General features: G+C 35.1%; 1 protein-coding gene across 1 annotated transcript in view; it reads right to left on the reverse strand.

Annotated features, from left to right (window-relative positions):
* Positions 1 to 26,635, reverse strand: part of DNAH8 (dynein axonemal heavy chain 8) — a gene marked incomplete at its 3' end in the record, with an annotated part of 145,633 nt that overhangs the window by 7,980 nt on the left and 111,018 nt on the right. The window contains exons 74-87 of the mRNA XM_082307343.1: positions 25,949 to 26,104; positions 24,425 to 24,607; positions 23,889 to 23,994; positions 22,765 to 23,017; positions 22,475 to 22,665; positions 17,383 to 17,504; positions 14,583 to 14,701; positions 11,836 to 12,038; positions 10,801 to 10,874; positions 7,186 to 7,338; positions 4,959 to 5,114; positions 2,702 to 2,818; positions 1,858 to 1,959; positions 1,323 to 1,483 (exon numbers count right to left, since the gene is read on the reverse strand). Of these exons, the coding sequence (XP_082163469.1) occupies positions 1,323 to 1,483; positions 1,858 to 1,959; positions 2,702 to 2,818; positions 4,959 to 5,114; positions 7,186 to 7,338; positions 10,801 to 10,874; positions 11,836 to 12,038; positions 14,583 to 14,701; positions 17,383 to 17,504; positions 22,475 to 22,665; positions 22,765 to 23,017; positions 23,889 to 23,994; positions 24,425 to 24,607; positions 25,949 to 26,104 (2,096 nt within the window). The remainder of the gene's footprint in view (positions 1 to 1,322; positions 1,484 to 1,857; positions 1,960 to 2,701; positions 2,819 to 4,958; positions 5,115 to 7,185; positions 7,339 to 10,800; positions 10,875 to 11,835; positions 12,039 to 14,582; positions 14,702 to 17,382; positions 17,505 to 22,474; positions 22,666 to 22,764; positions 23,018 to 23,888; positions 23,995 to 24,424; positions 24,608 to 25,948; positions 26,105 to 26,635) is intronic.

Genomic DNA, 26,635 nt, shown 5'->3' on the forward strand with positions numbered 1-26,635 from the left:
TGTGATAAGACATGGAAAAAAGCATGAAGCCGTTGAATGTTTTCCCCAAACGCTAAAGGAATATCTACAAAGGAAAATCTCCAGAAAAAGGACTAAAGTAGCAGGAATATGCTGATGTACCAAGTGGAAGAAAAGCTCAGTACTAGAGAGAAAATAAAGAGCTGTTCCTACTCACTAAAGCTCCCTCAGCACTGTTAGTCTCAAGTTTTGTCCTATAAATTAGCCCTCCCACAAGCCTAATTTTGGATGTGAAGTATGTCTCTCTTTAGGACTTTGTTTAGTTCTCCGTTAAATCTTGGCTCTTCTTTAATCAGTTCTGGACGGGAGGTCTTTCAAGTATCAGAGAATGACTTGAAACAGAATCTACTCTTAGATTATTTTCTTCAGAAGTATATATTTACAATGGTAGGTGCTAGGCAGAGTTGACAATAAAATTGTACTGTTCTCACAGCATGCAAAGAATACTGGGCTTTTGATATGGCATCAGCATCTCAAATTTGAGACTGGAAAATTGTGGGAAATTATTGTTTTGTCCAAAAGTGTTAGAAGATACTAGGTTTCCACAGCAGTTGGGCATTTGAATAACATTTGTTTTTTTTAAAAATATCAAAAGCTGTGTTAAGAAATAATGAATGTGGACATAATGAAAATGCAATAATTCATGGCAGAATTATTAAGAACTTCAGTGAAAAAATATGATGATGATTCATATCCTCTCACAGGGCATGTAACATTAGAAGGAAATAAAAGCCAAGCTGTTACACACATTATTTGGAATGAAAAAGTTAATTAAGTCAAAGATAAAATTTTAAATGGAGTTAGTACTTGGTGAGGTTGAAAAGCCTCTTTTAAACAATGGGAATGGCAGGACTGATGGCAGCAAAAGATCACAGTTACATCCAAAGGCATGCTGTAAACCAAATGACAATTCAGAGAATCATTTAACGAGTGTGCACAAAAAAATACTACTTGGAACAGAAGGCAAACATTAGAAAATTTCTCTAGTTGAACTGTATAGAACCTTGTATCATGTGTTATCATAACAGTTTTATAATGCTTTCAAATTTAAAAAAAAAATTCTAAAACCACAATAAGTAAGCAATAAGAATTCCGAGTGCTTTAAAAGAACATGTAAAATGTAGCTGAAGATACTGCATTCATAATCATGTACATACACATCAAGTGTTCCCCTTCAGTAGTGAAATTCACATGAATCCTAGATTTCCTATGAAAAATATATTTCACTTAAGCATTTCATAGGGATTTGTTTCCAAATACTAAAAGAAAGGGTCTTTGTTTTCAATATGTTGAGACCTACTTACGTAATATTAGCATTAGGATGGAGACCAAAGACCTTTGGGCTGTCCATGGCAGGGAGTGACTGGATGTATTCAAAATACTGTTCCAAGGTTCTGCACACTGGAATTTTATATCCAGTGTGAAAACAGAAAGTGCTGTCAAACATATTTTCATTAAACCATACCTGTGAAAAATCCAGAACAAAACACAATTACTTTGCTACTCAGACTTTTTTTTAGCTCATTTTTATTCTCAGTGAATTAGGGTTCTTGTTTTAGCTACTACATCTAATTTTACTTGAATACATGAGTAAATCATTAAAAGCCATGTCTTCTGAGTTCCAGCTAAGTCTTTTTAATAGTTTCTGCTCCTCACTAAAGAGAAACCAAGGGGAAGAACCTCACTGCCAAAGAATGATGTTTTGAAAAATTCATTTTACTCTGAAGAGCCTTATAAACTGGTGAAGAAGTGCATATTCAGCAGAATGAAGGTCTTCTGATTTCTGTATTGCAGCTGCCAATAAAAATGACAAATAACTGTATTTTCAAGGTCTCTCACCCTTGCAAAGCAATTAAGAAGACGCTTGTCAAAGTCATCTGTGACTCGGCCTCCATATTGTACTTCTCCAATCATGTACCGCACCGTGTTCCATGATATCCCCTGGATGCAAGTAAAGTAAATAAAAGTCTGTAGTTATAACATGTAAGAAAAAGGTATCCAGCCTGTAATTTTGGTATCATCTGAAGCTCATAAGGCTCTGAAATGTAAGCTGAGAAGATCATTGTTGCAAAAAAATAAAACAAACCACCCCTTTATTTCTAATGTATTTTCTGATCTCAGCTCTATAATTTTGTAGTAGACCTGGGTTTGATCCTGCTATTAGAAATATATCTCATTATTTCTTCTGTGACCTGAAATCACTCTCAGCTGCCACTGCCTCTCCTCTTTCTTCTCCCCCGCCTTTCCCCCAGTTTCTCATCTTTCTCTGTTGACAAAGTGCTGCTTTGCAAGGAACGGCTATTCTATTACATTATTCCCTGACAAATAGTAGAAGACCAAATGGCAGTCATAGAGAAGTTTGATTGGCTCTGTCAAACTCTAAATATTTTAGCACCCTTTCCAAAACAGATATTACATAGACCTGTTAATATTTTAGATATGGTACTGAAAAGAACAAGATCAAATTCTGAAGTTCTTAACTATTACATATCTTTATATTGATGATAGCACACAAAATATTTCAGCTTGACTGTCTTACAGGCAATCTGAAACTTTGACCATTAGAAGCTGCACTGAAAGAATAGCAATGAATAAACTATTATCAATAGTAACATGAAGAAAAAAAAATTACAGATGCTGTACAAAGCAATTAAGTATACTGTATGCAAATTTTAGTATTCACCTTCTTGATGTCGCATTCGTCTAGGTGATTTTGTATAAACTGAACACTGGCTGTAAAATCTGCTGAGTTAAATTCATAGGGAATATTCCAACCCAAAGGCCCAAATTTGCGTCGTTCCTTAGGAATACAATTAAAACCAAATATGTTTATGAAACAACATATAATTTTGTTTCATTATTAAAGTTCAATAATAATAATAATAGTGGAGTAAAGAACTGAACTGGAGAAGAAAGCTAGCCTAGGAAACAGGAAACTGTGTGCCTCCTACACATCAGTAAAAGACAAAGTTTATTATTAAGTTACACCATGAGGGATAAATATTTATAGAAAAAGCATCAGAATCACTTATTGCTACCTTTACTAAGCAATGTATCTGTCATAGGTTTGAAATGTCTCATTCTGTGTGGATGATCAGATTTTTATATTAAGTAACTAATTTAAAGAATTAGCAAATCTCTGCATTTTCAGCACACTAAATTCTAAGTAATTAAGTTCTACAGTTTTTCATTTTTTTCTACATATACGATCTCCTAATGATAGTTTTAATTTTTCAAGCTCCTGTATTAATGCTGTTATCCAAAGACTTCTAGGTTGCCCCTTTTGTCTTACTATTTCACTGTATTGTTTTAATATAAGTTTTTCAAAATTCACAACTTTATTATAAGGCTGCCACCACTATATTATTCAAAGTTATTATTGCATACATATTTGAAAACAAAATCATAACACTTGCAGGAACAGAAAAATAGTTGACTATAAAAGTAAGAGAATATAATCTGCAGCCCAAACATTTTAAACATCCAACACCATTAGATTTCTCACAACTTTATTTTAACCACCTCAGTTACATCACTCAATGATTTTTTTCAGAATATAGAATAAATTAATCCAAGAAGTTAAGAATTAAATTGCTGAATAGTGCTGACATTTATTAAACGAATAAACATTGTAATACTGACATTCTAAAATTAACTAAGTAATAACATATTTATTAGAGTTTAAATTACCAGGTCAACAATGACCGACAGTCTTTGACATCTAGTTAAGTAGCATTTAGGTACCTTAGCTACAATATTTAAAAAGAACCAGACCTAAAAAAAAAACTTTTATTTTTTCAAAATCAGGTATTGTTTATAAGCAGATGAGACACCATTAACCAATAATACTCTGCAGAGAGGTATAATGATTTTCTGCCAAATTCTCTGAATTACTTCTTAAGCTGTATTTATCATAGCGATCTTGTCACCAAAGGATATTAGGAATTGGTCAGTTTAAAGGCAGGGCAATGTATATATTGCTTGCTGATTGGCAATCCATAATTTTCTGAAGAGATGAATAGCTGTAATGTCTTTTAGAAGTAGTGGTGGTTGAATAAGCTTAGGTCTTTTAGTTCCGTAAGAACAGTATAGTGCTGAGGCAGTACACAGAATAACTTCCTCACTGTTTATAAAAAGGTAGGAGGAGAAAAATAATACAGAATACTGTATCTTAATAGGGACCTCAAGAAATTCTCTTTCTCTTTCACCATCTTTGCTACACTGAAAACACGAGCAGCTTACTAGAACCTAAGGCTTAAAGAGCATTTTAGAACTATTTTGAGATCCTTGCTGAAAAGAAGGTATATTCAGAGACCTCAAAATGTTCATATTTATTGTGATCTCAGAACTTACATATCTTTAAAGTACAAAGTATAGATACTGTGCTCACATTGGAATTAATGTAGAAAACACATTGACACAGATAAAAATAAGATAAAAACAAGACGCTAAGTGATAGAATTTTATTTAATTTTAGCCATCTAGAAATTAGACAGCTACTCTAAGGTAGGCATCTAGATTGCCTTTAAAATCAGCAGACAGAAAGAGTGACACATATATCCAGAAAATTTTTCACTCTTTTATAGAGAGACAGCTAAGACAGATAAGATTATTTTCTTTTTTGAGGTGCTTATCTATTTCTATTGACTACAGAGAGAGCTTTTTCCCTTACACCTTTCCCTTACTTCCAAATGACTAACTTTTGGACAGCTAAAATTAGATGAGAAAAGTCCTCATTCTAAATGCCCATAGTATGAAAATTGTGTAAAATTTACAAAACAATTAAGAGAATAAAGAACCTTGAAATACAGATTATAGATATTAAAGCTTCAGCCCCGCAACATGATGCTACAATAAATATCAGAATGTGTATTGTCAGGAACCTCTGTTAAACTGACTCCATATATTATAACAGTATTTGCAAACTTTATAAGAAATACCTGAACAGTAGAATGCAGGAAAGCTACAGTGTAAAGCAAAGGTTTCCACATAGGCATATTGCTAACATCTAACAGATCCTGATTAATTCCAGAAAATGTTCTTTTCAAACTGGCACGTACACCCTGGGGAGGTTCATTTGTGAACTTTATAGCAATCTGTCATGTGAAAAAGAAAAAGGAATTGGATTTGTTTACTGAACAAAACCAGCAACATCAAAAATGTCACAACTATTAATTACAAATAAAATGTAAATAGTTGAAGCATTGTAGATACGAAGTTGATATGTAGTTTTACTATAAACTGCATAAAAGGAGTACATATTAGATTAGGTCACAAAACTCTGGAATATACATTACTTTAAGATTTTTAATATAGACCTTCAGTTTATGTTGGTCAGAACCATCACTGACATTTGTCCATGGATCTAAGAATTGTCATCAACAACCTGGAAGCAATTGCCATGCTTTTGAGAAGGCATCATATAGTTCTCTATCCCTAATTCGATGACTGAATGCTAGAAGAGTAGATGACAAGAACTCTGTTGTATTTCTGGTCCCAGGACTTCACAGTAAATATAAAGAAATCTCACCTCGCCTCAGATCAGATCTTTGTGTCCACAGTGGCTACTTTGGACTCTGTGGTTATGTCTGCAGCAGTAAATTAGATTCACCTGAGAATGTTCCTGGGCATTCTGGTCAGCAGGCATGGAATCCTCATTTATGGTAGTAAACTGCCACAGCCCCTTAGAATACAGCCCCTTAGTTTCATGCAAACTGCCTAATGGGAATAGTTGCTACAAAATTTTAATTGTCAAACCATGCCTGCAAATTATTTGAAAGAGTGCTAGTTAGCACAGGTTTTCAAGTTAGAGAATGTTGTAACTGCTTACCCCTATAGACTATTGCATTCCAGTGCTGGCTACTGTTCAGGGGCACACTTGAATCTATTAGTTCAGACACAGACTGGCCTTACCAGAATCTATATTCCTTGAGACATTTTCAAATGCTGGAGGAACCCAAATAAAAAAGTATTTTTCTGCTCCAACAGTAAGTACTTGTCTGGCTGGTTTGGGTAACATGGCAGCATGCGTTGAAAGGATAGTAAATGCCAGGCTGCCCACAGGCTGAATGCAAGCATGGCTCTGAACTGTTTCTACTTCTGAGACACACTTAATGGAAGACACTGATGAATATGTACTTCACCTGGCAGTGGTACTATCTCCATATTTGTGGTAAAGAATGTCAATTATTTTTAAGGAATGACTTTTCAACTTCAGTCTTACAAACTTATTTCTGGGCTGCAGAGCCCAGGCAAGATGTCTCAGAGATGAGCTCCAGCCTCCTGCAAGGACCCATCTGCACATGAACACACTAAAACATCAGACTGAATAGGAACACTTGCTGACCAGTCTTTCCACATTTCAAAGGATATCTTGTTCAGTTTTTGATGAATGTTCTGTATAAAAACCCCCAAATTATTCTCTCCTTTCTTCTAAGAAAGAGATGAGTCAGTTATTCATTTTCTGGAATTCCTGAATATGTTAATATTTTAACAGGAAACGTGACACTATAGACTGGGAAATCACATGTGAATATTTGAGGTAAATGAAGTGAAGATTCATCTAGCAGCGCTCTCAGTTTTCTATTCTCACTTTTAGCAAACTGTATGTTTATATACCCCACTATTCTCTTGAAGATGCAGGACTTAAATACACTTCATAAGAGTTTAGGCAATTTTCCTGGTACTGATGAAAAAATGTCTCCTTGAGATCTACAGAACAACCATTTATAGTTTATCAAAGAAAAACAGGTAACTTCTTGGTAAATTACGTTCTTTGGAATGTGCTGTCCATGTGTGTTCTGTCCCCTAATCCTTTATTTCAGATAGGGAAATCTGGAAGAGTCTAAGAGCAGTTGCGGGCGTTACTCTGTTCACAAAGGCATCTGGTTTGGCAAAAAGGGATACAGGTAAAGCCTGATAGTTTTGATTCAAGTGTTTCTGTGTACAGAATTAGTGTGAATTCACACATACATAATGCACCTTTGAGAACTTCCAGTTACTACTGGTAAGTAACCTTGCTGTTTAAAGTGTTATTTGCATTGTAAGGTAAGTTCATTTTTTCTTGGGCTTTGGGGTCCCCCCCCCCATGTATTTGATTTCCATTTACACACTTAATCTGAATAATTTTGATGACATGAGGTACCAGAATTAAGTATTTGAACAAACCTGTAGCAGCGTAATTGGGAATTTAGGATGTGGTTCAGTAGTTATCCAAACTCGAAACGTCTCATCTTGTATCTCAGCAGTAAGAAGTGTCTCCAGTAGCTCATCCATAAAATCCAGTCCAAGATGACAATTCTGAAGTAACACCCAGCCTCCCTAAATAAGAATATTGACTATTACCATATAAAATTTAGAACAAGTTGTTCATAATGCTAAAACCAACTGTCTCTATTAGAATAAAATTTGGTCTTGCACGTTTCATTATATGGGTTTGGTGGTTGGTGGTTTTTTTTGAGTTTTTCGACTTTTGGTCTGTTCCTGAATATGTATTATCATTTGATTTTGTATTGGCACAGTTAAAGCAAATATGAAAAGTTAGTGTGAAAGTTATTTCCACATCCTATTGTTCACAATGAAAATAACACAACCAGAGCCAATATTCTAAGTAAAGTATCAGTGCTACCTAGTGGCAAAAAGAAGTAATTCCTGTCCTCTCCCAGCAAAACACCAGTGACAAGCAATCTGCCATCAGATCCAAAAGAATGTGAGTGGAAACGTAACAGCTGAAATCTAAGGAATACACCTTTTTTTAAGCTTATTTGTTAATAACATAATCTAAAGTAAGTGTATAGAGGTGGTGACAAGAGTCTAAAACTTTTCAGCTGCAATTAGTTTATCTGCAATAAATGCATATGTATGAAATTCAACCTACGCATATTAATTTCAATCTTATTCAGCTCTCAAGTTGTATGAAAGCTCTATTTTGATTATTATCTCTCTGCACTTCTGGTTATGAATTTAAATTCAATCAGCTTTTATAGCATCACTTTAGAAGCCTGATGAATCAAAAGCGTGATATTAAAATGGAGCATTATTTAATCAGTTCTAAACAGTGATGTGTAGATTTCATTACAGCTTGTAATTTCATTTTGGCTATTTTGTTTTAGTTCATTTAAAAAGAAATAAATAACATTTGGTGACAAAATATAATTGAAATATTTATGGTGAACTGATGGATATTAAAAAAAAAAAGAAAGATTAAGTGAAGGGGTTTTTTCCTTCTTTTATGGGGAACTACTTTTTTGAGGAAGAGCTTTAATCAATTTGTCACATTTCCAAATGAATCAGGCTCAGTTTTTTTAAATTATCTACCTGTAACACAGCACAGCAGTTTTAATCATATTATATACACTTGGCCAGAGGTAGGAATAAAACCGAGATATTTGTCTTCATATTCACTAATTCTGTTTTGTTCTTGAAAATCTGATGTTCACATATCTCTCCCTCTGTAAAATGTGTACACCATCAAGGCATTTAGTTCAGAAATTGTTACTAGTAGCTCTACCAGAGTGCTGTTTTGAGCCTCCTTGTGGTTTTAATTAAGGGCAAAGAAAGGCAGGGATGCCCCAGTTTTCACCATTCCAATGAACTGGAAGTTCATGATGACCATTCTAGACATAGGAACACAAAGAAGTATGAGAGAAGAAAAAAAAGGAGACTCCCTTTTTACAAGGAGTCACATGGTGAGGACAAGGGGTAACGGGTACAAGTTACTCCCAGGCAGATTCTGATTGGACAGGAGAGGTACATTTTTCACAATGCGAACAGTCAATCATTGGAATAATCTCCCCAGGGAAGTGGTTGACTCCGCTACGCTGAACACGTTTAAGACTCAGCTGGACATGGTGCTGGGCCATCTCGTCTAGATTGTGCTAGAAAGGTTGGACCAGATGATCCTTGAGGTCCCTTCCAACCTGGTATTCTATGATTCTATGAGATGTATGTGTGCATTTGCACATCATAAAAAATGCCATCTGCTATAGATTTCTTTTTTCTCTTTTTCCAAAGCGGTATATATCTATATTCCAGTACTGGTGTCACAACATTTGGTAGGATTTGAGAGGCTACTGGGATACAGTATAGAGAACTTCCATAACCAAGGCTGCATTAGGTAGAGAACCTTCGACTATACAGTAATGTCTAGCAAGTGTGCAGTAAAGTCCATATACAAGTATTATATTTGTTCATAATAGACAAACACAAATGAAGCAGACTGTACTATGAATAAATATCATCTGGCAAGAGATTTTTTTTTTGCCTCAAATGAAGATATCTCACAGATAGCAGGCAATACAATTGGAATTCCCTGAACTGATACTGCCTGAACTTTTCTTTTTTCTGCATGAAAGACAGGAAATCCTGGAAAGGCTCTGAAGCACTTCAGTCTATCAGATTAAGAGGACAGAACTTTGCAGAAGTCTAAAGAAAGAAGCATTTCCTCATCTCATTGTGATGAAACATTGGAGAATAAAGTGACAAAAGAACTGTTTAGTTCAAATGGAAATGCGAAATAATCTTGATAATGAATCTGCAACAGTCTCAAAAGAACATTTGTTCTTGCACAGTGGTGGTGTTCTGTGTTGCAATCTCATTTTCACCATTTGTCCTTCCAGAATTCTCACGGGTGAGGACAGAGACCCAGGGAATCTAATGGATGTCATATATTGTGAGGAGTTAAGTTTTAAATCTCATAACGAATCCATCTTTAACTTTTTATGAATACTCCCACTGTAGGTATTAAAGCATATACTGGTTAACAAATAGGTAATGCGATACGAATCAAAGCTTTTACCCAACACAAGTCAGTTCAGGTTTCTTTAGGTGAATATTACAAGCAGTGCTGTACTCCTGGTATAGTAAGGACTAACGGTTGGTTATGGTCAGATGAAAAATATGTTTCAGTTATCAATACAGTTCTTGCAGTCTTCTACTCTCTATTAGTAGACATATTCTAGTCCTTCAGAATACTGGAATAAGACTAATTCCTGATATTTTGAATTTACAGGCAACTCTGGCTGTATATCTTCATTTGCAACACTGTCCACAACTCTTTGAAGTGTCCAGCTGACCAGATTGTGCTACCTTTACGCTGTAATTTTTATATTGTATTTGAGGTGTCAATTACCATCTTGCTGGAGCTGCTGCTTAGACTTCTCATGTTTTTACTGTTTGAGAATATCATCTGCCATAACAAAATACACTACAGTAGTTAAAGGAAAAGTCCTTAAATATTGTTTGGAAATTCTTAGACATCCTGGGACTCAAAGCCAAAAGGATTGGCAATTAAAGAAACAAAGAACCAAAAACAATTGCCGGTGAGCAAGAGGCCCTCTCACTAGCACAGATGTGAAGAAAATGTGAGGCAGTATTACGAGCCAGCACATCCTTCTGCATCTACAGCTTTAAGCTATGTGTGCACTCGCCATTTTATCTAGTAGAAACTATGCAACTTCTAGGTAGCTCTCATAGCAGAGGTAAAAAGAATAAAATAAAAAAACAATTCCAATAAAGAGGTGGGATCTGCAAGTCCTGCAGGATAGAGCTAGGACACGATGTCCTTTTACCTTTAGATAACAGCATAGTGATAAGAAGGTAATGTGCTACCTTTGAAAAGCTGCTCAGTGGAATGTTTTTAGGCTCAGGCACTCAAGGAGACATTTTTACCCTGAGATACGCCTGATAGTAAGGTGAAAATGCAAAATATTAAAGATTGCATGCAAAAGAGGTGTAAAAGAATGCTTAAGCAGACAACTTATATTGCAGTGTTCTTTTCCCCACCTGTTGCATTGACATCTGTATGAATTTGCGTGCCTGAACTTCTTGTCCTTGACCCATAGAGATGGTAGTACATTCTGCAACATAGTTGACAATATATGATTAATGAACTTACATTCTTCAGAAAAAGTAAGAATTCAAATTCAGTACAAAAAAAAAGTGATATATATACAGCACAACTAAGTACATTTTTATACAAAAATAAATACTTATGAAAGTAGAATCTCTTCGCCATCATATTATATTACTATGCACAAATTTTCTGAACACTGAAACTTTGTAACATAACATAAAAATATACATGCACAATATTTACAGTGTTTGTAGAAGTGAAAGACTGTGACTAATGTGACTATTGCCAAATTTTAATGAAGTAAGCCACAGTATTTGAAATATGAACCCAGATTTTTCTTGAAGTGTAGGCAATGAAGCCACGTAAATGAGCACAATGCATAATTGTAAAATTGTATTTGTGAACATTTTAATGTGACTAACATAATGAATATATATATCTACTTCCAACTAAGTTTGTATGCACAATTTTTCAAAATTTCCATATAATATAACCATAAAGTCCAGAATATACAAATGCAGATCTTGTGGGTATTTTTTGCTACAAAGTAATCTTTTAAGCAGATTGCTGATTTTTGTTACCTGCAGTTAAGAGTTAAAATGAGAAAACAGTATTGTCACCATGCCAGAATAACAATTAAAAAAAAAATTAATATTGTCTTATAGTTAGAAATTTAAAAAATATCATCACTGGGAAGGTGATGATATTTTTATAATCAATTTATAACAATTTATAACAATTTATAACAAAAGAATTGGAAACATTACTGTTCAACTGCATACAGAATGATCCTCACCATACCATCTTTTTTTAAAATATTATTTTATCTCCGAGATGATGGTTCAGGAACAATCAATAGTGCAACAGAATTTAAGAAATACTTTTCAGAAAAAAAAAAAATCTCTGAAATTACTTACATTACCCTTCTGTATCTTAACACATGACAAGGAATAATTACTTCATACCTAATTTAAGCTTCCTAGCCAAGGAATCAATCTGAATAGTTGGGTCAGATCCCATAGACAAGAAACAGATGAGAGGTGTTCGTGTGTCACTTTCCTCCCAAGTTTTTTCTAAATTCAAAATGACTGGTTCTGTATATTTCTCATCCAAGGAATTTGCAATATATTTCCTGGCTTGGGAAAGTGTTCGGTCTGGACACCAAGACCTAGAAATAAGAATATATACCAAGATACAAATTCAATGCCTCTTCCTGTTCCAAAGACCAGACTTAAATTAGAAATTCTGTTTTTACCAAATAGGGATTTTTGCTTCATAATATGTGCATATATATATATATATACACACGCACATTCATATATATGTTTGTAGGTTTGTCTTTACAGATAGACAGTGCTAGTAGTCTTTCTTCTACTTAGAACTGTTCAATACTTTTCAGTTGCTTACAATTTTGCCTTAAGAAAACTATTTGCACTGGAATTTTCTGTTCTGGGTACCTTCATCAGGTTGGGAAATTCTTCATTTTAAAGAAAACTTTTGTATCTGAGGACTCAAGTAGGGAAATATAAGATTGTTTTTGCCCTTTAGTAAAATTCTGCAGATGTTTCATTGGGTCTGTTACTCTCTTAGGGTACAGACTTAACTCTTTTGCGCTGGATTGCATTTGTGTTGGGGATGAGTCTTTATTTTTCCCAAGGGAAAAAAACCCAAACAACTACTTTTGGATAAAAGCTTCAATTTATAGGCTTGTTATAGGCTTGTTATTTAAAGGCTTAGGACTTAGATGCTCCCCCTCCCCCTTCAGGGTGTATACCATAGAACAATGTAGTACTTCTTCCATCAGATTCTGGCCTTTTTTACTGCACAGGTTGAATCCACTCCAAAGATAAATCACGGTCTAGTAATGAATGTTGTTTTTTTGTAGTGTCTCTGATTCATTTGTTGTAGCACTTTGAAAGTATACAATGAACACAGGAAGATATGATCTCATGCATAAGGCAGCTGAATGCTGCTTTGGGGAACTCCATTCTATCCCAAGTCCTACCACAGAGATCTTAGCTGATGCAATAAAATCATTTACAGCACACTTATCATTGGGCTTTTGAATACCTGTTTTGCATTTTCACAAATCTCTTTTTTTTAATTACTTAAAGTTATTTAAAATAGTTAATTTTAAAAGAAATGAAAAAAAAAAAATGAAAACTATCTGAATTATTCTACTTTTTCAGTGTTTTTTTGGAGAAGGCTGCAATGTGGTTCCCAGTTTCCATTTGTCATGACATAAAAGCAAAGCTATAAAAAATTTATTTCTAGAAAGAACATTGTTAGACTCTTCAGAGGATAGATCCAAAGTGAGTGAATTAAATCATAGCTAACATGGCTTCACTAAGTGCAAATCATGCCTGACAAATTTGGTAGCCTTCTACAACAGGGTTACAGCATTGGTGGATAAGGGAAAAGCAGTGACATCATCTACCTGGACTTGTGCAAAGCATTTGACACTGTCCCGCACGACATCCTTGTCTCTAAATTGGAGAGACATGGATTTGATGGATGGACCACTCCATGGATAAGGAATTGGCTGGATGGTCACACTCAAAGAGTTGGGGTCAATGGCTCAATGTCCAAGTGGAGATCAGGGACAAGTGGCGTTCCTCAGGGGTCAGTATTGGCACTGGCGCTGTTTAACATCTTTGTTGGTGACACAGACAGTGGCATTGAGTGCAACCTCAGCAAGTTTGCCAACGACACCAAGCTGTGTGGTGCAGTTGACATGCTGGAGGGGAAGGGTTGCCATCCAGAGGGACCTCAACAGGCTGGAGATGTGGGCCTGTGTGAACCTCATGAAGTTCAATAAGGCCAAGTGCAAGGTCCTGCACATGGGCTGGGGCAATCCCAAGCACAAATACAGGCTGGGAAAAGAATGGATTGAGAGCAGCCCTGAGGAGAAGGACTTGGGGGTGCTGGTTGATGAGAAGCTTAACATGACCCGGCAATGTGCACTCACAGCCCAAAAAGCCAAACATCCTGGGCTGCATCAAAAGAAGTGTGGCCAGCAGGTCAAGGGAGGTGATTCTGCCCCTCTACTCCACTCTCGTGAGACCCCACCTGGAGTGCTGAATCCAGCTCTGGGGTCCCCAACATAAGAAGGACATGGACCTGTTGGAGTGAGTCCAGAGGAAGGCTGGAGCACCTTTCCTATGAAGACAGGCTGAGAGAGTTGGGGTTGTTCAGCCTGGAGAAGAGAAGGCTCTGGGGAGACCTTATAAACAGCCTTCCAGTACCTGAAGGGGGCCTACAAGAAAGCTGGAGAGGGACTTTTTACAAGGGCATGTAGTGATAGGACAAGGGGTAATGGCTTTAAACTGAAAGAGGGTAGATTTAGATTAGATATAAGGAAGAAATTCTTCACCATGAGGGTGGTGACGCACTGGAACAGGTTGCCCAGAGAAGCTGTGAATGCCCCATCCCTGGAAGTGTTCAAGGCCAGGTTGGATGGGGCTTTGAACAACCTGGTCTAGTGGAAGGTGTCCCTGCCCATGGCAGGGGGGTTGGAACTAGATGATCTTTAAGCTCCCTTCCAATCCAAGCCATTCTATGATTCTATGGTATTTCATGTGAGTGAATTAAATAATAATTTCATGTCACCCAGAGATTAATAAAAATTACGCTATTATGATAATAGCATACTGATAGATTGAGACGTGATGCAACCATATATATGCATTTCTCAATTTCTGAAGATGCTCACCTGATGAGTAAAAGCTTGCGAAAGGTATCAAGTGAATCATTATATCCATCAGGTATAATTTCTTCCTCGGGAGCATCTGTATCAAACCAGCTTTTCCATCCCTTTTCATTACGGGCTATCTAAATTTATTACATTAGTGCACATATATTTCAGCTGTAGCAAAATCCTTTGTAAATGTATATTTTAATGAGAGTCTATTATTATATTAGAATATATTACAATTAACATTAAAAGTCTGTAACATTTAAGACATATGCCATGTGAATTGCTATTAAGATATTACAAATAGAAATTTTAGTATTAATGTGCAGGCTCTTCAGCTAATCAGTTATCCACGGATTCCCCTCCCAAACACATGCAGCTACTGAAGAAAAATCAATAACTAGCAGAAGGATTCTATACTATGAGAGAAACATACTGTGATTCATTTATTCCTTCTAATCAGAAAGTACTAAGAGGAACAGGAAAAATCTGTCCCAGTACAGTCCAGCCAGCCAAAGAATGACAAATTAAAAATAACAGACTCTAGTAAGCTTTTAACTTGAGAAAGAATAAATCTGACCACAAATGTGATTGTTTTTTAGGCACCTCTTAGAGCCCATGACCTAATAGGACAAGGGATACTGGTGGACAGAACATAGTGAAAATTGCTATGCAGTTGAGCTTTTAATGCAGTGACTGAGAAGAGTCAGCTACCACAATATTCTCAGATCACTGGAAAGAGAACAAGGAGCACACTGATACCATCTGTTCTGAAATACAGTTCTATATGCCTATTATAAACCAAGGAGCTCTGTCTAGTTGACTGACTTGGTTTCAAATAGAAGTAGTTCCAGAACAACCTACATGAAGCATGGACTGGGAGAGCAGTGAGAAACAAACACACAGGGACCTCTTCCAACCACATATTTCCTATAATGAAACTCATTCAGATTGATTCATAAACACCAAATGTCCCCTTCTGAACTATAATCCAAGTCTGAGAAAAAAAAATTGCTTTATAAGCAAATAGCTCAGTTCTACATTAACTGACAGCAACCTGAGCACATGCTAGGAGAGCATTCAGAGGAGGTAGCTTCTCAAAGCTAGGCCACAGCCAGAGATAGGTTACTGAGCTAAAGGGACTTTAGTTGACTCAGTAAAATCATTAAGCTTTGATTACATATTTCTTTTTACCATCTCTCACTCAACCACAGCTGGAAGTAGTAACAGTGGAAAAAGGAACAGGATCATCTAAATATTTAAAGAGGAATATGTCTTTGTTAAATTAAGTGAGGCATCTGGGACTGGAGGAGTTAATTTTTAGAGAAGAAAAACATTTGTAACTGGCAAGAAAAAAAGAAAATCACAAGCAACCTCTTGAGAACTGGGCATACCATTTTCAAGCTTTTTTTTTTTCCTTACTTTAAATCATTTTCTGTTTGTATCTAAATGAATAATGATACAGTTGTATTTAATATCATGAGCCAAATAGAACAGCACATCTAATGGATTCAAATAAGTATTAAAAAGATGTTATTTCCATATTTGCATTTTTTATTTATATCTTAGTTTGCACCGTCCCAGATTCCATCTCTATCTATTACTAAAATCACCTAATTGTCACTTGTCAACTTCCAAATATATGGCAATTTTAAGTCAGTGCTAAAAGATTAGTTAAAAAAGAGCCTTTTGGGGTAACATGGTTGTCTAAGTATTTTGGAGTCTAAAATTTTATTTGCACCAATTCTAGAAAAGTCCTATAACAGAACCATTACAATCTACAAATTAACAGGAAATTACATAACTCATAACCCCATAGATAAATTTAAATAACGTTAGCACGTGTGCAGTGGCATGCATTTTGGGTTCTGGCACCCTAACAACCCAGAGGGAAGGCCTAACTAGAATTCCTCCAACTTTCTCCTAACTCAATATCCTGTTTTGATACCTCCAGAAACCAAAACCTGGCTGGTATGTATCCAGATTTTGCCTTGATACAGAGTTGGGAAACAGCCAGGACCATTTCCAGGTACACCATTTAGATAAAATCTCTGTTACCCTTCAGGGCCTGTCACAAAATGGACTTGGCTGACCAATGCTGTAACAGCAACAACTTAGTGACCTGGCTATCAGCCTGATTAACAAGGAGTCCTTAGGAGGTACAGAGAGAGAAAAACTTAGGGAGTGGTTTAACTACACTAAAAAAAGATAAATTTACCAAAGTAAAGAAAATAATTTATAAACATGTCACAAGCTTATGTGCATAGAAGTTCATGTATGTTTTAATAAAATAAACAGTATTTTTACAGCTAGCTCATCATATCTGAATAACACGTTAGCCTTGGAATGGAAATGGGTCTTTAAAAACAAGCAGGAAACAATTTATTTGTAAAAGTCTATCAGACTCAAGACATAAAACATTGTAACTTAAAACCTGACACTCATAGATGAACTTTCTAAGCCTTTTTGATACTTCTACTTTTTTATCCTTTCTCCTTATTTGTGTCTCTCTTTCACTGGCTTCCTTTTTTACTAGTTCTTTGCTCCTGTTCTCTTCTCTTTCTACCTCAAAGACCATAATACAAAATACAATAAAGCAGATAAAAAAAAAGTAGAGCAAATAAATATACCCCAGTAGAGCAAATAAATATATCCCCATTCATGCTACCTAACTGTTCATTTCTATGCTTTTGTTCTGTATTCTCTCTGGCCTTGTTCTGAACTACATCTCTTTTGCATTCTAAATGTAAAATATGGGAGCACAATTATGATTGGGAAACTGGTCATTAACATTAAAAAGATAATTAGTAGATATCACCTGATTCAAAATTTCTGCAAACTGTGGAATTTTGCTCAATTCCACTAAGTTTAGCCACATCATGTCAAGAATCCAGCGGAAAGGTTTGGGTGGGCAAGCCTGTAAATCCAGTGCTGCACCTCCTGTAGATAAAAACATTCTGATGAAATACACATGACATTCCAGGGGTCAACATATATTGGACATTTCTTTTTAAATTATGTTTTCCGGGCCATGTAATTTTCACTGGGGTACTAATTGCACTCTTGTGTATTTAGCATTTATGTCATAAGATCATAGGGTAATTTAGTCTGGAAGGGACCTCAGGAGGTCTCTAGTCCAACCTGCTCAAAGCAGGGTCAGCTATGAGATAAAATCAGGTCTTCGTTCTGTCTGGCCTTGAAAACCTCCAACGATGGAGACTGTGCAACATTTCTAGACAATGTGTTCTAATGTTTGGCTGTCCTCATAATGAAAAAAATTCCCCTTACACCCACTCTGAACCTCTCTTTTTTTTCAGTTTATTTCTGTTGTCTCTCATCTTCCTACTGTGCACCACTGTGAAGAGACAGGCTCTGTCTTCTTAATGGCCTTCTCATAGGTGTTGGAAGGCTACTATTGGGTCTCCCCTAAGCCTTCTGTTCTCCAAGCTGGATAAGCCCAGTTCTCTCAGCCTCTCATCTTAGATCTTGTGCTCCATATAGTTTGTTGTTATAAGTTTATACAATGATACTGATTATATTTGAAGTATGGGAAATTCTTTAATAATCTTTTTTCCTTTTCATCTGTGCTGATAATACAGTAAAGATCATTTCATATATATCTGAAAGATAAAAATATTCTTCTGAAGACCTTCCCTTAGACAGTCTAGATTTTATCCCGCTATTCCTAAAAAGAAAAGAAACTGAAAAGAAAGTCTTATTTTCTCAACTGCAAACTTCCACCTCTTCTCTAATGAAATACATCGTTATAATATCTAAGAATGTTACACATATTATCAAAGGAATCTCCTGGGATCATTGGAAAAAAGCCCCAAACACAACAAGAGAAGAAAGAAATTCTGGACTGATGGAATTAGGCTAGACCAGCCTAACAAGCACAAATCATTTTAAATAGCATATATAAGCCCAGATAGCCAGTGGATAATACACGTTTCACATCCTCTGATATGCAATTGAAGAGAAAATACAAAGGAACAGCTCTGGGATAAGACTGCAATCCAATTTCAAACAGATTAACTTTTAACTTTTTATCATAATTAACTTTTTATCACAATTTTCTTCTTGTAGCTGCCTCTTCCCCAGTCCTCCACAAATTAATTAATGTCACTTCTTGGGAAAACTAGAGGGTGTTATTCCAGTGGTCTCCAGAGCTAAGATCATTTATTCATTTAGGTCACCGGTATAATGAATTTCACCAACTTGTTACAAACAAACTAAAAAATCACCTTGGAATAATAACTATTATTTTTAAGCACTTATATGTATGTGAGCACGTATGTGTGTCTGTACATAGCCTATATATACAAGCTGTAATTATTTCAATACTTCCAAGTTATACATACATGCTTATGAAAAACTACATACATACATATATGTAGTTCCTTTTCAATCAATATATTAATACTTTTACAAACTGTGTCTAATTATTCCATAGATGATCAAGAGGTTTTAACACAGAAATCTTTTTTTCTTATTCTTCACCCATCTCATCCTCAAATTCTGCATGAATGGCATGTAGAGAAAATGAATCATAAAAGCAAGAAGGAAAAGAACAGAAGACCAACTTATTGGAGTGAAAAGGAGATTAGAATACTAATTTCTTAATACAAATTCTGTTATTTAAGAAATTATAGGGAAGACATTATATAGAATATTTTTGATGCAGCTAAAGGACTAAGACTTACTTTAAAGTTCTGACACAGTGTAGGAAAGATTTTATGGTGCTGCAAATGGTATAATGCAATAAATTCTTTCTGAATTTCCTGAAGTCTGTTCTGCTTGCATTACAGACTTTACAGGGAAAGATTTGATTCTTTGAGATGTTTTCCTGCAGGCTTCCAGGATGCAAGAATTCTATTTATATTGTCAGTGATGATTTTCAGGAAACAGCAGCTCTGCTTCTTTTAAAAGAATAAACATGATTTGGAAAGACTAAATACTTCCCCAGCTACCTGAATATCCTTAAGCAGAAACACAAGAATCACCTTGCTGAATCTGGACATTAGTATGCCAATGGGAACAATTAACATCAAAAGAAAGTAAAAGTTTCAATGATTGGGCAGTAAACAGATCTTAGGGAAGTTTTTGCTTTTGGGGAAATTTTTAAACCCTAATTTTTTGAGGCAGACTTATTCAATGAAGAATGAGAATTACAAAAGTGTAAACAATGTGTTTCTCTTTGTAATACTTGATATTCTTGCTATTAATATAAATACCTAATCTTTTGATAAATCCTGCTAAGTTCTTATGGTTAGTAATTTGTTATGTTAATGAGTTAAATATGCAATGCCTGAAAGAGTCTTTCCTTTTATTAGTTTTCATTTTGCCATTCATAGGCATATGTGAAAAGTTCCAATATCTAGAAAAATTTGTGCAGTGCTTTCCTCCACATATGGATACAGCTAGATATAATCAAGAAACAGAATTGGATACGATTAATACATGATTTGAATATTTTCCTTAACTACTGAAGGGCCAATTAAAGGGCAAACTTGTTCAAGAATGTGAAGTTCCTATGTACAATCCAAGTTTTGTCATGCAAAAATGTAAAGCTACTTCATGTGCTTTTATTAGAAAGTTTTCCTACTGCTGTGCTTTTTCTCCTTCCCTTTACCTCAGTTTGAAATCACTGCCTGGGATTCATGTATGGATCCCAGAACTTCCTCTTAGGCTCTGCAAACTGAAATAATGGAAATCAAAGAGAGGATAACAAAAAGTGTTTACACAGATCTGTAACCTGTTACTAGCATTATTATTACAAAATTATACCCTGTTCCAGAATCACATCTTTTGCAAATTTAATACAATAGGCCAACAGGAATATTTTTGCAAATTATTGAATTCTGTGAGAGAATCACAATCACTTTAGCCAAAAAGACTTTTCTTAATTTTAAGATGCAATCATTAATTGTCCACAAAATAGCATACTTAGCAATATTTCTGGCTTTTATTTAAGTCAACAAAGCCAAGGATGTTTTGCAATTCTTCTGTAACATGCTCTCTAATATTTATGAAGCTTCTTAGCAAAATATATTTTCTGCTAGAGAAGATCATATTCTTCACTTGTGCCAGTACCCCACTTTCTACTGGTAAAGGACACAGCCTACCTAAGTGTCAAGATACCTACAAAATTGTCAATGAAGTCCTTAGATTTTCCCATATCTTTTGGATTTTCTTTCTGTCTACAGTTTTAATAAAAATTCTATGCCACCATCATGGGAGGCTATTTTCCTGTAATTTGGGGACCTGCTTTCTCTGTTTTGCTGACTTAAGGTTACCTTCAAGCTATAGCCTTAAAATATTCAGGAAAGGTGTAGCGTTCGGCTTTAATGCAATACAGTAAATAGAATAAAATTCAATATATGTACTTTAGCAGAAGGAAAGATTTAGAGACGATAATCTCCTGAGATTATCTGAATGATGAGTTCTAGAGACTTTTTCATTTCAAATAGCAATGCTTGTTTCACTGAGACATCCCCTGATAATATGGCTGATAATAAGCCATGAAAGCTCTCCTGGAAAAGAAATGGGAAGAGGAGGAAGAGAGATTTATTTCTCAAATAAATACTTTCTTCAGCTGCCCGATGATGTTTGGCAACATGACATTCATTTTGCACCAAGAACTGCTCATCCAAGGAAGAAAATTGAACAATTCATTCATTGCAGAAGATACCTGAGTCTAGGACAATTTGGCTAGGCATCTGCCCACTTCCCAATCTGATTTAATGTCATGTGAATAATTACAGAAAATCTATTGTTACTCTGTAGTCATTTTAAACACCAGAAGAATTTCTCAGTGTCATTTTATACACCAGAAGAATTTCTTGATATCAAATCAGCTGTGGTAAAGCTAGACAGGAAACTGCAATCATATGTTCTAGACAAAAATTGCTAAAAGTACTCCTGTATTTTATTACAGAATCTCATCACTTAAAAAGAGGTAAGTGACCACCTTCTGCTTCAGATGCCCAAGGTATATTTTCCTCTGGCAAAACAAGAATCCATGAGCTGAGAAGCCAAGAAATATGGTTCCTTGTCTAATGCTTTAAAGCAGACAGTTCATTTTGAAAGCATTTCCAAGGTTGCCCTGCCTGACATCAGTGGTAAATTGGTAGCTGGATACCATTCTCAAAGGGTAAAACCATTACAACAAACTGGAAAGCAAAACAGAAAGTGAATTTAATCTTGATTCCTACCTATTTTATTCATTAAAGACAGATAATGATCTTCAAATCTAGGTTCACTACTTTGACATTAGACCTTTGCAAGATTCATTTGAACACTGTAAAATTCAAACAGGTTTTATATGGACCCCCACATAAGCAACCCTGATCACATTTTTCAGCAGAGGCACAAATTCACAGAGTACAGAGGAGGCAGACCTCACCAGCTGGGCCACAGAAACGCGTTATGTTCTCTAAAAGTCAGCATTAGCTGGTTGGCAAGAGTCAGAGAACGCTCAAGCTGAAACTGGTAAAAGAGTGTTTGTAGCACCTCCTGGACTTTATGTGGAGTTGTTCTGGCAACTCAGAAGATAGGTTTATTCAGCTCCATCAAAGCAGAGACGCAAAGGAGCAAAAGTCACCTAATTTATAAAAATAAGGATACAAATATAATACAAAAATATACAATTATTAAACCAATTGATGGAGAGAAGCAGAACTATCGTCTTGATCTCAGGATAGAACACAGCCTGGGTAAACGGCAGAGGTACAACTGTGATGGAGAACTGCATCTAACTTCACTGGACCACAGCAAGGATAAGGACAGAGGCAGCTCCCACAGAACTGCATGGTAGAAAGCACACAGCCAAAAAAATCATACTTTGAAACCATATAAAAGTTTAAAAACTTGAAATTAGCTCTACATATAAGACAATTTTTTAAACTTACCTCTTATGAGCGCGTGGAACTCTCTGCTTTTCACATGTCCTCTCTCGAGATCAATTTTTAATGTCAGGAGGAGGGTAAAGAGGAATTTGTGGTTTTCATACAAGCCTCTAACAGAATATGAGTAAGTTTCAAACGTAAGATACTCAATAATATTTGAAATTCTTTTCTGAGGTAAAGGAGACTTCTTAGATCTGAATCATGAAAACAAAGCACAAAGAAAGCATGTTAATAACAGCAAATACATTGGAAAGAGAAACATCTGAATAGCAGAAAAATCCGTGTCTTCCTACTTGGCCATGGATTGATCAAATAACTTCAAGAACTGAGCCAGTGAAGTTTGATACATATTATTGACCATGCTCATTTCTGTAATAAGAAAATAAAGAATGCTTCCACGTGTAGCAGCAGGTCGATATTCCTCCTGAGCAGTGTTAATCTTCACTTCAGTTTCTGCTGCTACAGACAACTTTTCAGCTACTTCAGCAGCTGTTTGCTTAGTTGTTTGCAGAACACCAATCAAGGATTCATCATCTACTAGTGAACCTAAAAAGTAAAATATTGGATGTTTAGGACATTTTAATAAAAATTTTTTCATTTCATATATGTGAAAATTGAAAGGCCAAATTACAGGAATTATTTATAACAAATGGAAATGATTTACTGAATTGCAGAAAGCTTTTAAAATGGAGACCAAACAGGATATGAACACTAAAAAATATTTTTATAATCAACATGCTAAAAAATGCATTCAACCTATATCAATATGAATATATCTGTACCAACAGCTTTGCAGCATGTACTAAAGAAGTTAGCTTTCTTATGCTCATAACATACATAGTACTTCAATTATACAGTACTTCAGCATACACAGTATTTCAATTATTTTGAAGTCTGTTGATTGGTATGCTCAAAGTTAAAAAGACTTAGGGTCCTAAAGGCAGTGGTCACGCAACGGTATTCATGCATCTCAAGTACTCACTGATCGATTTTCTGGAAGTTACCACCTTCTTTTTCTACCAAAGAGACAGTAATTGATCATGTGCAGGCAAAAGACTTTCCACAACATTTAAGCTAGCCCACTTTACTTTGCATTTTCAATGGGTTAAGGATTTGCCCATGATCAGATACCTTATCTCATTTGAGGGGCAGAAAGCTCTTAAGAAATTGATTTGTTTCACAAAACTTGTTCAGGTGTTAAAAATACTTAGTGTCTAGGGTTGTATATAGTGGCATGCTGTAGTACCAAATTTCTTGTACACCAGTAAATCACCATACTTCAAATTTCTACCATTTTACGTTGTCTTATTGTATCTTGGATGTATAAATCAATTTCTGTAAGGAAAGGTTCTAATGTGAATCAGCTTAATGTGCCTTATCTGCTTAATCCTGGTTCTTTTACACTTTGATACAGAACCTCTAGTTGCACTTAGTTTGTACAGAAGATTGTCTTCCAGTTCTTTCATCTTCCTCTTATTAAAAGTTACATCTTCCATGAGCTGAATTCGTTCTGCCTCTAGTTCCTGTTATTAAAAAAATAAGAAAATGGCATGACACTTTCCAGACTGCAAATATGAGTCATATTTAAAATTCAGCTGCTGATTTTTCAAGTTCATGAAATGTGCATTTTACTTTTTTCAGGTATCTAAAATGTGGTTTTATAGCATCCCCCTTTTTTTTGAGCAGTGTTTATTCAGTATCTTATGAAGTATCTTATCAATGCCAAATGCTTGTGCTTAATTGTTTGTGTCATACTGACAGCCATATATAGAAGATCCTCCAGGTGTATTTTTGTTATTTGAAAATTTCTATACTGAATCTGAATAAAATTTTAGAAAATGGCTGATGTCTTTTTTCCATCTGAACATTTCTTTTTCCCTACATACTAAAAACAGTTAAATTAAAAAAAAAAAAATTAAGCATCACTATGGTTTGTGAGTACTGTCAGTTTACCTGTTTTTCAGTAAGAATTACTCTTCTCAGTAACTGATTCTCAAGTCCTTTCATTGTAACAGTAAAATCAATAATTGATGTTTTTGCATTAATTTCAGGTGTGAAAGCAGGATTGGCTAGCTTTGTAGTAATGTAGAGTCTAAATGAACTCATAACATCTACTTCCTTATCACCAACTTTCACCTGTGGAGTAAGTTAGAATAATATTATGCAGAGGAAAATGAGCTTTATTCGACTCAATAATATTGACCAGAAAAAATATTACATTATTTGAAATACCAGAGAGAGAAGTTTATTTCACAATTTAAATTTGTCATGAAAATAACAATTGGTTACCAAAGGTAGCAGTTAGGGTACATTATAAAAGTAGCTTTCCCCTCCAGGTAAATAGAAAGATTACTTTCACTGTGGGTTCAAATTAATGGTTTCACAACCATTTGGTTCAGGTTTTGTCCTAATCACACCTCAAATGAAGATGGTAGAAACTACTGACCTTTGGAGAAATCATTGTTCTCTTGTGTTCAGAGAAAAAAAGAAATTATTTGATCCAACAATGGAACATAAATTATTGGAAATTAATTCTATATTTATTAAGACTAAGCAGATCTTAAAGAACCTTTCTAAAGGAACTATAAAGTTATTCAGAGTTTTCCACAGAGTTTTTCACAGAAGTTAAGATACACAAAATCAGCAGTCTAACTTGAAGGCTGCATGTGCACAAAGAAATCTGATCACTGTGTATGACCCTCCAAGATTACTTCAAATACCTGGCTTAAGAAGGAGTAGGACCAAACCACTCCCTTAAGCATATTGTTTGCTCTGACATTCAAAGTACAAGTACTCCACAAAAAATAGCAATCATTTTATTTTCATTATCATCAACAATCTGGTCTACCTTTTCCTCTCATATCCCAGCCAGTTAATTAAGATTATTTGAGAAAAATACATACGGAAATATACAGAATGTGCAGTCATTTTATTTCAGGATGTTTCAAGGGGGGTTGTTTTTAAAATTTGGGAGTGATTTCTTTTTCTAATGAAGGTCAGAAAGACTCAGTTTTTCAAAGTTGGCAATATACTTAATATTATTAATAAAACTTTGTGCTTTTTGGCTTGTTCCATTAGAAAACAGTTCTATTCCAGATTAAAGATTCTGCAGTTGCTATAATCAGCACTCCACACGAGAGACCCACAAAGAGAGATCTTTTCAATTCTATTAATTCTGTTAAAGGGTGTAAAATGAAATTGCTTGAAAATCAATAGAAAGTATTGTAAGCATTCAATGGGATAAACATAACTGGTCCCAGTTTGGAATCTTCAGTAGTAACTTCAGTAGTTAAATTTAAAACTCATGAACTCAGCTGAGGCTCTGTCTGCTCTATTTTATTAGTTCAGTTTGGTTCTTCACGCTACCCTACTGAATACAAAGCTTACCTGATTCAGCAGAGGTTTGGAATAAAAGGGTAAAATATCATTCATCACAAAGCTAACTACTTATTCCAGGTCTTTTGTTTGATTACTAACCTTAAAAGAAGTTCCAGATTTAATGAAATTCTTTTCCAATATATTATCAAGGACTGGATCCAACTCTTCACCTATATCTTCAATCACGAGTGATCGTCCCAGTGAAAGACTATCTTCTAGGTGTGTACGGAAATACTTGTCATTCAAAGTTGTTACCTCAAAAAGTAAATTGCAAATTTATGTAAGGACAAAAACATCTCTTCAAAGTCTTACATGAAAACCACAGACCTAACCATGAAAGTTTTTCATTGTTTTTGTTAGTTGCATTTTAAAGAAAGTAATAAACGTTGACCATGCAGCAATTTATGCAGAAATACTTCTTGTGTATACAATGAAAAGTACCATAAAAGGTGAATTAAAAGATTGGCTGTAATGCAACCTGCAAAACTTCATTTTGAGAGTAATAATGTACCAGGTAAAACTGGTACAGCTTATTGGGAATTGAAGATGTTACATATATTTTTGAAATCAGAGATGCCTAACTTTTAGTTTTCTGTTCTATGTCTCGAGGACTAGATTTTCTAATTTTAGCTTTGAAGTATTGAGAAATTCTTTCTGGAAACCTGAATTCAGTCTAACAGATGAATTGCTGTTACAATATTATGAACTCAGATGTTTGAAATACCAGGAAATGGGATTCAAAATATATGAAATCATTAAAAGATATGAATAAATAATAAAACACTA

The sequence above is a fragment of the Platalea leucorodia genome (genome assembly GCF_965183815.1).
Source record: "Platalea leucorodia genome assembly, chromosome: 3".
NCBI classification, from domain to species: Eukaryota; Metazoa; Chordata; class Aves; order Pelecaniformes; family Threskiornithidae; genus Platalea; species Platalea leucorodia.